This window comes from Prosopis cineraria, unplaced genomic scaffold (assembly GCF_029017545.1).
Source record: "Prosopis cineraria cultivar Desert tree isolate PC_DT_omini unplaced genomic scaffold, ASM2901754v1 PC11, whole genome shotgun sequence".
Lineage (NCBI taxonomy): Eukaryota > Viridiplantae > Streptophyta > Magnoliopsida > Fabales > Fabaceae > Prosopis > Prosopis cineraria.
In genome coordinates, this window is record NW_026555342.1 from 8,770,549 (window position 1) to 8,786,659 (window position 16,111).

Consider the following 16,111-nt stretch of genomic DNA (forward strand, 5'->3'; position numbering starts at 1 on the left):
AAAGAAGCGAGATATGCAAAAATAATATAATAATAAATTATTCTCATAAAAAATCAAGAAATATATCATAAAATTTTAAAATAAATAACTAATAATTACTTTTTTATTATTTTAACTAAATATAAAATAATGTATGTGTTTTATAAAATCTCTACACAACAAATCTCTTTTTATAAATCTCTAAACTATCTAAAAATTACTTTTTTTAATATTAAACAAATAGCCCCTTATACATATTCGTCCGTTAATTAAAAAATATTTTGTATCTATTAATTATTACTATTATTATTATTATTAGGAAGACGGTCTACTTTTTTTTTCATATATATTATAAATTCAGGTATCAATAATTTCATTAGAATTAAACATAACCGGATTCTTCATTATACTCATAATACGCATGTAGTCAATTAGCTTTCGAACGTGTGAAGGTGGAAATATTTGTAAATCAATGAGAAAGGTCTGATCATCTTTTTTCCCCCCTGAACAAAGAGAAAGGTTTGATCATCTAAACCTCAAAGCTTACTGCATTTTTGTGGGAAAAACTTAAATACTTAATCTTACATATTTAATATATTTTTATCCAATCAAGTTAAAAAGAAGTTAATCTAAAAGTCTTAAAATTATTAATGATAAAATTTTATTACATAATAAATAATATAAAAAAATTTAAATATCTTGATTTAATTATAAATAAGCAATTTGAGTATATAAGTTTTATAATATCCTCACCCCACTAACCACACTTAACAAATAAAGCTCATGATAATCGAAGAATTATCTCCAAAGGGTGATTACCAAGATTTAAATTTAAAAGTAAGGGATTCCAAGTTTTTTTAAATAGAAACAAGTTAACATTGATAAAAATCTTTCACATCAGAGTAAAGATAAGTTTCAGAAACATGTAATACCTCAGAGGAGTGAAAGAAGTCAAGAACAGTGAAGAATAAATTATGTGCTGCAAAACAAAGCAGTGCGCCGCGGCTTAGGCATGGCGTGTTGCTCTCTATGTCACGTACCGCGGCTCAGGAGCCATACGCCGCGAGGTGTTGTACGAAAATCCACTGGTTCTGCTGTCAATTTAACAGCAGAATTGAGGAACTTCTGACTTACCCCGATCCGATGTCCGAATAACATGATCTAAATATTTATGGAAAAACCATTTTCTTGTACTAGCTAATAGCACGAGTTTCACTTCCAAAACACATCACACTAGGAAGTTGGATACCTAAACACAATTTAACCACTTTTCAACACTTTTATACAAAATGGGTGTCCAAAACCCTCAACAAGTGTCAAAAGCCTTTCCTAACACCTAGACCATGTCTAATAGACTTAGGACTACCAGTACAACACATCACAAGTATCAAAATATCATTATAACAAAAAATTCGCTCCTCAACCCCAATTTAACAAAAACAAAGAGGGAGGTAAATTAACATTGCATTTAACTCAAATCATTCAAAACCTGCTCAAATCTTCATTTCTACACTTGCACTAATATTTTGGCCTTATAAACATATATATGATAAAAATACACAAAGGTTGAGGGCCCAAAATACAATTCTAACATGTTCAACAACTAAAATAGTACAAGTAAGGTAATATGTATCCTAGAATTGGCAATTTATATGCTATTACACAAATACATCAAAACTAAAGGCATACAAGAAAGAATGTACTAATTCTCCGCCTCTTTAGTCTTCTCTCTCTCAACACCGGAGCTAGAACCTAAAAAATATTAAATAAGAAGGGTGAGTCTGGCCACTCAATAACTAAGGTTAAACCTGTCTTATGCAATTATATATTAATTATAATCAAATACATGCACAAGGAGATCAAACTTATAACACACATACCCATATATCACATTTTATCACTTATCACACTATAGCTTCATTACTCACATAGCTAGGTGCATTGTCTCCATATTCTCAGATCTGAGACAAGACCTATACTCTTGTGACTTGCAACTACTTAGCACGTGTGACACGTTATGCATTTATTTAAGTAATGATCAACCAACCTTATATCCTCTTTATTTTCTTAGACTGAAATCGTGGGCTATAACATGGATTAGGGCTCTGTCTGTGTGATTGTACTATCCAAGCTCACCAATTGTAAGGTGTGACTCGGCCAAAGATCACAAGACTCACTCTCGAACCACAGCTTCCCCCATTCTCAAATCCCTAGGGTGTCTCATACCTTAGGCTATTCTTCTTATTGAACCGGTGGAAATAGTTAAGTTCTAGTCCCTCGACAAACAGTGGGACAAGGCTATAGCCCTCATGCACTAAAGGACAGCCTAATTTCCATATGGATTTTTTCTACTCCCAAATCCCTAAGCGAACTCTTGCCGCTGATCATGCCATAGACCATACTCACTTGTTCTCACTCTTCACTTTCATACACTCACTATTACAACAATCACGTTAAGTTCACAACTTTGCACTACCCAAATATGTATTCTCGTCATTTTTTCAAAATTCATTTCTTATTAACACAAAACTATTTCTACACATTATCACATTCATTTCTCAAAAATATAGGCATATTCATAATACAATTCTCTTAACTTTGCACTTGCATTTTCAAGCCTAAAAATAACTTTTTCATGCACTTAAAGAAGCTAATATATAATTCTTACTTAAACAACTAATTTCATGCATGTAACATTCATAATCTCACACTTAACAACCAATTAACCATAAATTAACATACAACTATTCAAAGTAGAGTTTTTCCTCCGATTACCTCAAACCTTTGAAAAGTCAAAGGTTTACCCCTCAATCAATTAGTCTCTAAGTTTAAATTTCCACTCCAATAAGTGACCAAGAGCCAAAACTACAATCAACCAATTTATGTTCCATCAACATAATAAACTCAACCATTTGAAACCCTCAATCTCTACTTCTAAATTGCCTAACTTTCACTTAACAAGAGGTAGAGCCTAACTATTGGGTTTAATAATTACCTTTAGCCCCCAATAACATTAATAAGCCATTAAATCCCCATTAATGGCATCACAAACTTCCAACCACCCATAATAAATGAGATTTTCGAGTATTTATGGTGCCCAACAACCAAAAACACCAAAACTCATCACACCTAGGTTTAAATACTCTAATCTGCCCTCATTAACTCCATTTGGGTCAATAAATTCAGACCCATAACCTATATGAATTGAAATCTCACTTTCACTATCAAACCCTAACCATAAACTCATAAATGTGAGAGAAAATGAAAGACTAATGAGTATAATATTTATCTTGGGTGTTTGTAATCTTTAAAATACTATCAAAGTAATTCCTAAACAAACCCTAGTAGAGCTTTGGCGTGCCTCTCCTTTCTCTCCTTTCTTTTCTTTCTTTCTTTTATCTCATTTCATGTCTGATAAAGTGCAAAATTCTTTTTCTTCTCCTCTCGATGCCTGAGTGGCCCGCCTCAATATCAGACCCACAATAGAGCTGAAATACCATCAATTATAATTGTTAGACTTTTTTGACCACATACTACTTTAATTTACTTCATTATCCTAATTAAATTTAATTAATTAGGAAATTAAAACTCAAAATGTTACAAGTTTTTTCTTATTCTTATATCAATTCCAACTTCAACAACTTTAACATGCTGACAAGAAAAACTTTAGCAAGGCAAGATAGTTTTCTATCATGCCTGTAGTTCTCATATTATTAAGATTTAAATTTAAATTATTAATTTTGCATCCCAATTATACACACACACGGGTACATTTAACGTGGGTGTGCGCGTGTTTCTTTCTTCTAAACTTTAGCAAGTTAGTTTTTCCACAATGCCTGTAGTTCTCATAAGATTAACATTTAAATTTAAATTATTAATTTTGCCATGCCAATTATATATACTTGTGTATACATCGATTTAACACACACACACACACACACACACGTTTCTCTTAAACTTGGACTAATCGATCCCATCTCTTCTGGACGCCGAATGAAGAAACCAGATTTGATAGAAGAAACGTATAAAGTAATTGCTCTCCGGTTTTTCCCCTCAATAGATTCTGCTTGAACCTTGCAAATAAAATTCTGCACAGATGCCAAAATCATAACCATCTTCATCAGATAAATTGCTTCAGAAACTCTGCAGCTACCAGCCTCCCTCGTGTGTTTACTGACACTTTAAGTTCGCTTATCTCTTTATCAATATCCTGCAAGTTAGAAAGCATCAGTCCCCTAAGCTGTCAATAAAACTAGCGATTTGACAGGAAAGCGAACACAATAAGTTGACTACAGCAAGCATAACCACAATAGAGAGATGTGTGATAAGAGAGCATATGCAATTCATCAATAAGCCTCACATGCTTCAACAAACAATCATTCATATGCCAATTGCCAAACACCAGGAGATCATCTGGCTATAATCAGTTAATGTTAGTTTTAGTCCCTTAAAAAAAAATGTTACATTACACCAACTGGTTACAATCATGAGGGACCGCATCGATCCTTTGTAGGTGAGGTGTGAACAAAAAATGATACTGGGCTGATAGATCAATAACTTGTGATGCCACCTTCCATTCTTTAGTGAATGAAAGCGAATATTTTCTATGTGACACTCTCATCTCAGAGCCACATTAACTTTTATTGCATTCAGATAATGCTCATGAAAAAATTTAAAGTTTGAGGAGGCTCATCCTGTTGCGTATCAAATTTCAATCACAAAACGAAAGGCAAATCCAACTAATAGGGTTAAGTAGGCTCTTGCCTCCATAAATTGCACTATAAAATCTATGAGTTTGTGCTTCTGCATCTCCTCGCAATGGTAATTTGTTACGAGGAAGCTGATGTCATATCCCTGCATGTGAAGCAGCAAAAAAAGTCATTTAGATGCCACTAAATAAATTACACAAATTCTCTATGGCTCTGAACAGAGTTGCTACTAATGCAATCTGATTTTTTGATCTCTTTTTTATTCTTGTAAATATTGGGAGATGTTTTTTGGCCTGTCTCCCCTTTGTAATTCCTTTGGTTGAATAATATTCCTTTTCCACCAAAAAAAAAAATTAAAAAATTGTCTTCTGCCAAATTGCATAAGAAAATATTGACACTTTGAACTTGCTAACAGCATGCGGAGGGTAAAATGCATGTGCATTGCTGCCACTTGTACTCAATAATAATCGGTCTACATCAGGAGCATAGCATTGTCTGGAAGCAAATAGACTGACTGACTGGAATTAAGAAAAGTACATGAAGTGCACCGAAGATTGACTGAATCTTTCTATGCACACAGCAACATGCAGTGAGGCTATGTCATTCAGATGCCACTTCACTAAACCTTTTTCCCCCATCCCTCCTTTACTCTCTCCCCCTCTCTCTCTCTATCTATCTAACTATTACCAACAAAGGAGAAAAAGGGATTAACTGCACGTTATTTTTTACATGGCTAGCTGGATTTGCATGAAATTAGTTGTTTGGTGTCCTTGCCTCTTTGGTGAACAATGTGCGTGTCATATGACCTTGAAGACGTTTCTCTTGACAAGGAACAAAGGTTTGAATAAGAGTAAAGATGTCAATTTCTGTGGCAATATGCAGTCTTTGCAGCAGTATGTTGTATTTAGCAGCGGAGGAATGTTGGCATTTTAAGGATGTTTGGTTGCCTCCAGAGTTTGTATGAGATTGGACAGAGTTTAAAGCTTCACTCTTGGCATACTCATGGTTCATTTGAAGGTGTGTCTGAGTAACATGCAAAAACATCAGGCAGCATTATTGCTCCAACGACTTTTTTCTTTTCCCCTTCTCTTTCATATTTATCCTTCTGTTTTATGGGAGAGTATCTCATCCTTCTTTGTAGGTTTCTCTCTTCCTAACAAAGTTACTTCTTCCACTGAAGGAAGAAAAAGAAATAATAACAAACATTTCACAACATCTATGCAGCAACCTCAAGAAATATTTAATAATTTTTAAAGATGGAACCTAAATGTTAACTAATTCTGTTTTCTGGCAAGGAGTGTCTACCCTGCCTTCCTACCTGCCTTCAATGACATATCCATTATCGACAAGTCACAACATTATCTAGTACATTGTACAAACATATTAATTTGCTTGGAAAAATAATTACCAGGCACCATCAGGGTAAAAAGCCAATGTCTAGTTGATCAATAGATACAGACCTGTACCGGCTTTCTCCTCAAAACTTGGAAGGCCTCAGCTCTCATAGACAGAAATCTAAGAAACTTCTTGGTCAGAATATTTTCAAGTTCATCAGCCTGCTTAACCTACACAAGATGAAGAGAAGTAATGGTAAAAAAGTGAGGACAAATTGCAGTCAACATTAGTGTGCGAGCACGTTTTAGGGTCAAAAAAAGGTTATTTCACTCCAAGGTTGAAAGCTAGCCAACACAGAAAATTAAATAGTGAGAAGAATTTACTGCCTTCTGGAGCGTCACAAGCCAACTGAAGTCAAAATAAAGATATCTTGACAACGAGAAACTAAATTGATGAAACTCCATTCAAGATGCTCTAGTTTCAGGCCAGAAAGAATAAAGCTTGTCTCCAAACAATGTGATCTCATCCTAAGATGTTTGAACTTCAAGCAATAAAATTCTATAGCCTTGTCAAATTAGTCATAAAAACGTCAATTTTACCTCCTTGAGAATAATTTAGACTTGCAACATTTGGTCCTATTTCATTCATTTAGCAATCAAACTGAATTCATCATCGTTTGAGTCCACTCATGTCTCTAAATTGGTTTCTCAACTTTCACCATTTGGCCATGCCCTTTTTCGAACAGTACATAATGTACTTTTCAATTCTTTCTAGACATTTCAACCATTTCATTGTTTAAAGCCAATGCTAACCATCATTAGCAGAAACCTCATTAGAAATCATTTCAAATGAATTGGTAAAATCAAATTTTACCTTGAGACTTATCTGCAGTGAATTAATAGATGTTTCTATTAAGCATTTTTCAGCCTCATTTCGACAGATCAAAACCTGTAACAATTGCAGACATTTTGCATGCAGCAGTGATGAAGAACAATATTAGTTAACTGAAACATCATTTAGAAAAGGAACAGTTAAAAGATACAAATTCAGATTCGATAACTGATAATGACCGGCAAGAGGCAGTTTGGTCCAGAAACCACAACGCCATTGCCAAACATGTTTAAGCTGAACAAAGTTGCGAAGATTTCAGAATAGAATAACTACCACCAAGGATCCCAATCTCTTGTGCTACACAGAACTGGCATGATCAATCTCGACTTACACAAAACAGAAAGTGGAAGGCTTTCATACTTAAACGTGACTCTAGACAATGCTTTAAATATCTCGAGTTCAAAACTAACCTAAGTATGTTACTTTAATCCATTCAACAAAGGAGGGAGATAATAAAATCCCTGATCAAAATTTCATTAAGGGAAAGCAACTAACGCCCCAAGATTGAACAAATAACAACAGCTTGCATATGAAAGATCTTAACTTATCCTAAAACAAGACTCTAGAGTCTAAAAGTAATGATAGATTTGATGAAAAGGAAGGAATGGAGGAAACAACAGCAGGCAATCATTCTCATTCATAGCATAAAAGACCTTTACCCATACAACCTCAACATGAGGCCAATCCAAATGTAAACAGGTATACTCAGAAAACCCAGAGACCCCGCCTTCTCACTTCACTAAATATTAGTACTATGCCGGGAACAAATAGAGTTTCTTCTAGAATTTCAGAATTTAACCACCATATAAGACCTATACAATGGAATTTTGACCAGGTGCTATTTTAGAGCACACAGAAGCTCAGAAGGAGGAAATGGAGCGTATAAGCCAAGTCATTATTTTCTTGGAGCTGATTTTATAATATAATTTCATTCCCCAAAAAAATGCAATATTGATTTGAAATAAGATGGGTCTTACAGGATTTAGCAGGAGTTCAGGGCTGGTCCTGCACAGAAATGAAGAAAGAATTACAATCTTCATGGAGGAAAATATTGCTTTACTAGCTGTAACACAAAAATCGTGCATTGGTGAATCGAGACTGATTGTACAGGGTAAGGAGTACACAAAATCAAATATGTGTATGTTTTGCTATCCCTTTAATCACTCTAGAACTAAGGAGTCAGAACGAGTCAGCTTTATTGTTTCGTTACTTTAGTATCAATGTTATTTACAGAAGAAAAAAGCCAGATTTAAGGAGCAAAAGGGGGACAAGAAAAATAAGTAAAACTTTAGTTCATACTTTAGTTCAACCTCTGGTTTGTTATGCCTTTCAACCTCTTGACACGGAAAGTTCTGCAACCAGTAAGAAGACATAAAAAACTTGTTAATCTATTGTACGATTTAGAAGATGGTTTTACTGGGGCTAAAACAACAATTCGGGGACATAAATTGAACCACGATAACCTGCATTCAAGAACATAATAGAAGAAACCGTTATGCCAATATTGGTCTAAATCTCTCCAAAGCAATACTCCGCACAAAATTTTCTCATTTTGAGAGAAGTTCCAAATATGTAGCCTTGACTATTATCGTACTACAAATTCACACCTTCGAAATGATGCGTACCTGCAAGCACATTGCAGCCTCGAGTGTGTTCCTTATGCAGGCCAAGTACAACCGTAATGTGCTAGCCTGAAAATTAGTCCATATACAACAGAGAGGATCACGACCTAGCAAAGTGAACAAACTGAACAAACTGTGGCTATTATGATTTGCGGCTAAGATAGACAGTGACAAACTGTAATATGATTACTACTCAGGATTCAGAAAAAGGAAAAGGGTTATACCATGTGCGAGGAGACGAGATTCAATCAGCTAAGGCGTCTGCAATCGTCGTCGCAGCGTCAGTGAATGAAGCAATGTTAGGGGTCTTGCAAAATGAAAATACGGATTTCCTACTCCTCAGAAGCGTGCTGCTTGGCCTTGATCGAACAATCTCCTTGGAACCACGAGTGGAGTAACTGGAACGGGCGAATGACAAGGTCCAAAATAACCAATTAATTCAACGCCCAAAATGTGAACTTCAAAAATTTATAAATTCGATTTTAATTTTATAATTTTATTATAATGAATTTATAATTTATATTTTAAATTTTAATAAAAAAATATTTATTATTTAATCATCTTAAAATTTTAAAAATAAGTTATAAATTCATTACAATAAAATTATAAAATTGAGAGATAAACTTATACATTCATAAAGCTTGGGCAATTAAAATTTAAATTGAATAAATTAATTTTTTTAAAACATCTCTCACGTTCTCTGTAACTAAAATCCCCAATTTGAAAACCTCAAGGTAAGAAAAGAACTTCATTCTTCCCAAGTTTAAAAATATATTTTCATATTTTTTACTTATTGAATAGACTAAATTATTTATAATATGCAACTCAAGCGTTTAATAGATTTGAAGTCTCTTCACTTTTTTTCCTTATATTTCCTTCCATTTCACCCATCCCAACCATTCATTAATTTTATCACTTAAAAAAATTATTTAATAAAATAATTTAAATGGTGGGAATTGGAGAAATGGAGAGAAAAAAATTGGAGAGACCCTTCTCTTGTATTTAACTAGCCATGGAGTGTTATATAAAATTGATGTCTTTTTTAATAATTTACCTTTTCAAAAAGTGCCTTTTCATTTCGACCACATAAACATATAGTTAATAGTATTTCCATATTTTGGAATTGTATGTTCTTCTATTCTTTTCCTTTTCATTTCTCTTTGGAAGATACATTCATACAAACTCACTGTCTAATTCTTAGAATAAGATGTTGAGATTATGACTTAACTCTTTATAATCCTTTGTGATTATTTTATATATTATCTTGATGTAAATTTATCATATCTCTATTTGATGTTTTGGGAGGTATTTATTATTATCCAAGATAATATTTTTAGTTGATGAAAAGTTTCGTATATATCTTGTCTCTCCATCTTCGATAGAAAAGACAATTATAATAATTCTTATTTTTTATAGTGAAATTACTCACTCGTTGTTCATGAGTTTTTTTGTATTGGGGTTTTCTCACGTTATATTTCTTGTGTCATCTTTTATCATTTTTTTTAATTTTTTTATAATTTTCAATTATTTTATCATGTTTACTTTCGTTAATTATTTGCTCACTTCCTAAAAAGTAGTATTAGGGTCTAGTTCTCAATTGAAAATTTTTCATAATGTCTATTGTTACAAAGTTTGATATTGAGAAGTTGGATGGCAAGATTAGTTTTGCTATTTGGCGAGTTCAGATGAAAGCTGTTCTTACTCAAAATAAGTTGAAGAAAGCTTTACTTAGAAAAGATAAAAAGCCAATGACTATGTCTGATGAGCAATTTAAGGAGTTAGATGAAAAAGATCTTTCATCTATTCAACTATGCCTATCTAAAGAAGTTTTATGAGAAATAGTTAATGAGACTAGTGCGGCTTCATTGTGATTGAAGCTGGAATCTCCCTGTATAATGAAAAGTTTAACAAATAAGCTTCATCTCAAAGGACGGCTATATGCATTTGTATGGTTGAAGGTACTCCTATTCAATCTCATGATGAATTTAATTCCATTATTATAGATATAGAAAATACTGATGTCAAAATTGAATATGAGGATAAAGCTATTTTGTTGGTTGTCTCACTGCCTTCCTCTTATAAACATTTCAAAGATATTATGCTTTATGGAAATTTAGATACCTTAGTCTTTGAAGATATAAAATCTAATTTATTATCCAAAGAGAAGTTTGATCTTGAAGTTTGTTCTGAAGATAAAGGTAAAGGTTTAAATGTGAGGAGAGAAGTAATGGAAAAAGAAGTACCAAAAAATCTAGATCTAAGTCTATGAAACATAAATCCAACAACAATGATAAAACTTATAATTATTGCAAGAAGTCAAGTCATGAGATATCTTAATGTTATAGACTTAAAAAGAAGTGGGAAAGAGAAGAATAAAATAAGCAACCTTAAAAATGATCCGCTGAAGGTAGTGTTGCTAAGACAGAATCAAATGGTGATGTTTTGTTGTCTATTTCCTCTATTGATAGGAGCAACATAACTGATTGGATTATTGATTATGCTTGCACTTTTCATATATGTCCTCAAAAAGATTGGTTTACCACTCTTAAATCTGTTGATAGTGGTATTGTTTTAATGGGTGATGATAATGAATGTAAGATTCTAGGAATTGGTATAGTACAAATTAAGACTCATGATGGTATTATTAAAACTTTTTCTGATATTCATTATATTCCTAAGGTAAAAAGGAATTTGATCTCTTTAGGTACTCTTGAATCTTAAGGTTATAAGTATTCAGCTGAATGCAGAGTTCTTAAAGTTTCTAAAAGTTCTCTCCTTTATATGAAAGGTAATCGTCATAATACCCTTTATATCTTGCAAGGTTCTACTGTTACAGGTCCAATGGCTATTTCAACATCCATGCTTGATGATTCTCACACTACATAATTATGGCACATGTGATTGGGCCATATGAGTGAGAAAGGTATGAATATTTTAAGTAAGAAAGGTCTTTTGTGCGATCAAAGTACTAGTAAATTGGAGTTTTGCCAACATTATGTTTTTGGGAAACAAAAAAGAGTTAATTTCTCTATTGCAACTCATAACACTAAAGATGTTCTTGATTATGTATATTCTGATCTATGGGAACCTTTAAAATATCCTTCTATTGGAGGATATCATTATATGATAACTATTATTGATGACTACTCTTGTAAAGTTTGGGTTTCTTTTCTTAGGCATAAAAATAAAACTTTCCCTTATTTTTAAAAGTGGAAACTTCTAGTTGAGAATCAAACAAGGAGAAGGTTAAAAAGTTCAAAACAGACAATGGGTTAAAATTTTTGTGAAAATGATTTTAATAAGTTATATGTTAATAATGACATTACTAGACATAAGACATTTATAGGAAAGCTCCAGCAAAATGGTGTTGCAAAACGTATTAACAAAACTCTACTTGAGAAAGCACATTGTATGCTCTCTAATGTTGGGTTATGGTATTGGTGTGATTTATGGGTTGAAGCTACCTCTACTGCAGTTATTTGGTTAATCATTCTCCTCACACATTACTTGGTTTCCAAGTTTTATAAGAAATTTAGTCAGGTAATCCTGTTAATTATTACAATTTAAGAATTTTTGGGTGCCCTACATACGTACATGTTAATGATGGTAAATTAGCTCTAAAAGCTAGAAAATATATATTTCTTGAAATGCACATGAATCTAAACGATATCGGCCATGGTGTTCTTACTCTAATGGGAAGAAAGTTATTCTCAATAAAGATGTTACATTTCATGAAAATGCATTATTATCTTTTGGAAAAATTTCTTGTATCTCTCCTTCTACAGGTGCAGGTAATGAGTAGAGTACCAGTAAAAAGGTGGAGTTAAAGGTGAAAGCTATTACTTCTTTTTCTATTATGGAATCTTCCTCTGATAGAGGATGTTATGATCAAATATATGATAATGTTATAAGTGCGACTCTTGCTATCTATCAAGAGCAGGAATACGTTATTGCTCAAGATCGTCTAAGAAGGGATATTAAAAGGCCTATTCGATACACTGATGATGAATTAGTTGCTTATTCATTTTCTATTGCACAAGAGATCCCTGAAGATGTTGAGCCTTCTAGTTATTCTAAAGCTATTTTTTGTACTAATTCATTTAAGTGGTTATTAGCCATGAATGAAGAAATTGAAAGTCTCCACAAGAATGGTACTTAAGGACTTATGTGAGTTTCCTAAAGGCAAGCAAGTTTTAAGCTGTAAGTAGATATATAAAAGAAAAGATGGTATCCTTAGGGTTGAGGATGCAAGGTGGAAAGCACGATTAGTTATTCAAGGATGTCATCAAAAGGAAGGTGTTTATTTTAATGAGATTTTCTCTCCAGTTATTCGTCACACCTCCATTCGTGTGCTACTTGCATTTATTGCTTTGCTTGATTTGGAGCTAGAACAATTCGATGTTAAAACAACTTAAGGTGAAGTGGATGATGAAACATGGATATTCTAAATGAGAGGTGTCAAAAAATTATGTTGACTGGTCAAGGTTTCAAGCTATTCGGATACAGGTATTCTCTTCCTTGTGGTTCAATCTTGTCCATTGGAAGTTGTTGTTGGTTATCTTGGCTACTCTATTTATGTTAACATGGAAAGAGCTTGTATGGGATATAGTTGTCTAGACTTCAAATTGCCTGGTATGGCGCCTGGGTGGGGATGGAGAATACATGTTATGGCAATTATTTTTTGTGTAGGTTTATGGATCATTTTATAAGTGTTTTGTTGAGAGGCATGATTGAGACGAGTATTACGTTGCTTACCTAGCATTTTGTCTTGGATTGTCCTGCCTTGGCTATGCCCTAACAAATTCTTGTAGGCTATTTGGCGATAAGATTAAGGATGATTTAAGATGGGCCCCTCCTGGATTTATAGTACTCATATATGTGTTGTCTTGTTTAGTTTGAGATAGTTAGAGGAGGGTGATGGTTTTCCTTTGGTACAAGCTGCGTTCAAGGTTACATTTTTTTAAAGGATCTGCTTATCATTAGTGGATTATGTTAATCATGGTAAAACTTTGGCTTTTTAACTTTGAGTGGAATCTAGTTTGTTTCAATCAGCTACAGAGTTTGTTTCTCACATAGCTTTTAAAGGAATGTGCTCAATGAAGTGGGTGTATAAAGAAAGCCCCATCCCTTCTTACTCTCTTCCTAACTCTTAGTTCTGAGTTGGCTAGGATTTTTTCTTTTTGGTATGTCTCCTTTGTTCCCTAGTTCCTTTTTGGCTTGTTCTTTTGTTCATGGTTTCTAGTTTTGGTTTGTCTTTTTTGATTTTGTAAGTTATAGACTTGGTTGGTAATAAATAGCTCTTCTTAACGATAAGGAGAAGAAGGTTGTTTATGAAGGGCTTCATCTGATTTGTTTTAGCTGTGGGGTCTATGGGCACGGCAAGGAGCACTGTCCAAGAAGGAAGTTAGCAACCTATGGAGATTCGACTACGTCCGTTGGCATGCCCAGTGATACCCAACCTGAGCACATTAAGCCTGGCACCAGTAATCGACTTGCGGCATTGATTTACGGTGAGTGGATGCTTCGCCGAAAAGGGGACGTCGTCGGTGGCAGAATCGTGATGACAGTCGGGTGCGAGATTCCAGGCATGATACTAGGGGCAACAAGGATATGATAGTCATGGGGTCGAGATACGTGGCACTAAATGCAATGGAGAATGATGAATCAATCGAGACAATTAATTCGGCAAGTAATCGGGCCCCATTGCGTGATGTTAGCAATGATCAAAGATTTTTCCATGAAGGTCAAAAGCCACGTGATCAATTTATTGGGCAGAGAAAAGGAAAAGGAGAGAGAGGTGGATCTCTTAGTCTAAGAATGGGCCCTGGAAAGGCAGTAGTTAGCCCAAGGGACGCCTACGTACAGACTAAGGAAAAGTTAGGCTTATCGAGCACCCCCAAGCTTGATATTAGAGACTATATGAAGGAGGAGGGAATGGTCGTGGATAATGAATCTAATAACTTGAACCCAATGGATATCATGCAAGCTTTGGTTCTAGTTAATAGCATGAGCAATCCAAGGAAACAGAGTTCTAGACCAGCGGCTGCGGCTAGTAACCCAATTGACCCTGGAGCAAATTCTTGCATGGAATTTATGGTCCGATCAAACCCACTTTCAAAAACGGATGATGTCGAGATGGAGGAAGAGGAAGAGCCCATCACAAGAAAGATTCGCGTTTGATTTATTTCTGTACTTTGTGCCTCTCTTATATTAAGTTTCCTTATAAAGATTCTAACATGGAATTCTAGAGGCTCCGATGGAGCTTCATTTAGTCATCTTTTACTTGATCTCAGGAGTAGACATAGATTTCAATTTCTTGCCCTGCTTGAACTAAGACAACAAGGGGAAAAAGCGAGGGTCTTAGCTCAAAGGCTAAGGTGGAAGAATTACTTTATGGTTGAGGCTCAAGGTTTTAGTGGAGGCTTGTGGTTGTTTTAGGATGATAATATCTATTTTAAAATCCTTCAACACACGGAGCAAATAGTGCATGGGTTTTTTAATGAGGGAGATAGAAAGGAATGGTTTTTTACGGTTGTTTATGGTAATCTAAATTATGCTCAGCATCGTCGTCTATGGGACTCGTTGAATGACCTTAACAGACATATACAGGGAAGGTGGGCTATGGCTGGCTGGGGACTTCAACGCTACACTTACATCCAAAGATAGACAAACACAAGGTTTAAGAGGTAATGGGAACGGGATTGAGACTTCCTTTTATAGTTGGTGCACTGAGAGCAATATGATTGACATGGGCTTCTCCAGACTGCTTTTCACCTGAAGTTGAGGACAGAGTTTTAGCCGTATCGATCGTGTCTTAGTAAATGATAGCTGGTTTGCTTATTTCAACCATACTTCTGTGACGCATTTACCTCACTATAAATCTGACCACTGTCCAATTTTGTTTAATAGTGATAACAGGGTGACGTTTAGTCAAAATGTCATTGTTTCTTCGCTCCATGGGTTATGCATGCGCAGTTTGGTGATTTTGTGAAAGAAAACTGGACAATACAGTCTGATTGGCATGAATCAATTTCGGAGTTTACTGGGAAGCTATCCACATGGGATAAAAAGGTTTTTGGGAATATCCAGTGTAGAAAAGATCGCCTATATTGTAGGCTAGATGGCTTGAATAGGAAGATTGAAAAATAAGGCCCTTCGGAATCCTCAGAACATCTTCGATCTGAGCTTTGGCTCGAACTTAAGGGCGTGCTCACTCAAGAAGAGGTGACATGGCTCCAAAAGTCCAGATTGGTATACTTATGGAGATCAGAATACACATCATTTCCACTCCATGGCTAGTAGCAGGCGCAGACGAAATAAGATTGAGGCACTAAAATTGGAGACAGGGGAATGGTCTTATGATCCTAAAGAGACTATGCAAATGGGTATAAGATTTTTTGAGAATTTGTACAAGGAGGAAGCTTCTCATACTTAGACCCTCAGGTTCGAATACAGTTATCCTCCCCTTGATTCTGTGAAAATGTCAGCGTTGGATAGACTAGTCGACCATATGGAAATTAAAGATGCCCTCTTTTCTATGGGACCTCTAAAAGCACCTGGCTCTGATGGACTCAA

At 34.6% G+C, this 16,111-nt stretch overlaps 1 protein-coding gene across 3 annotated transcripts; it reads right to left on the reverse strand.

Annotated features, from left to right (window-relative positions):
• Nucleotides 1–3,832: 3,832 nt before the first annotated feature.
• LOC129285264 (actin-related protein 2/3 complex subunit 4) lies at nucleotides 3,833–8,948 on the reverse strand. 3 transcript variants are annotated; one of them, XM_054920859.1, is made up of 8 exons: nucleotides 8,761–8,948; nucleotides 8,540–8,605; nucleotides 8,214–8,266; nucleotides 7,892–7,919; nucleotides 6,897–6,971; nucleotides 6,149–6,253; nucleotides 4,744–4,833; nucleotides 3,833–4,189 (listed from the first exon to the last, which is right to left on the reverse strand). In XM_054920859.1, the coding sequence occupies exons 1-8, from the start codon at nucleotides 8,761–8,763 to the stop codon at nucleotides 4,100–4,102; spliced, it is 510 nt and encodes a 169-aa protein (XP_054776834.1). In that variant the 5' UTR covers nucleotides 8,764–8,948; the 3' UTR covers nucleotides 3,833–4,099. The 3 variants fall into 3 exon arrangements, with proteins under 3 accessions (XP_054776834.1, XP_054776833.1, XP_054776835.1); XM_054920858.1 differs by having other exon boundaries at nucleotides 8,522–8,605; XM_054920860.1 differs by lacking the exons at nucleotides 6,149–6,253; nucleotides 6,897–6,971; nucleotides 7,892–7,919; ... (1 more) ...; nucleotides 8,540–8,605; nucleotides 8,761–8,948 and adding an exon at nucleotides 5,463–6,090.
• Between the last annotated feature and the right edge of the window lie 7,163 nt (nucleotides 8,949–16,111).

Excerpts from the sequence above, each read along its gene's own strand:
- LOC129285264 (XM_054920858.1), bottom strand. Across the intron at positions 6,972-7,891 it reads CTGAACTCCTGCTAAATCCT|GTTTTGATCTGTCGAAATGA; the intron begins GTAAGACCCATC and ends CAATTGTTACAG. Across the intron at positions 4,190-4,743 it reads TTATAGTGCAATTTATGGAG|GATATTGATAAAGAGATAAG; the intron begins GCAAGAGCCTAC and ends TCTAACTTGCAG.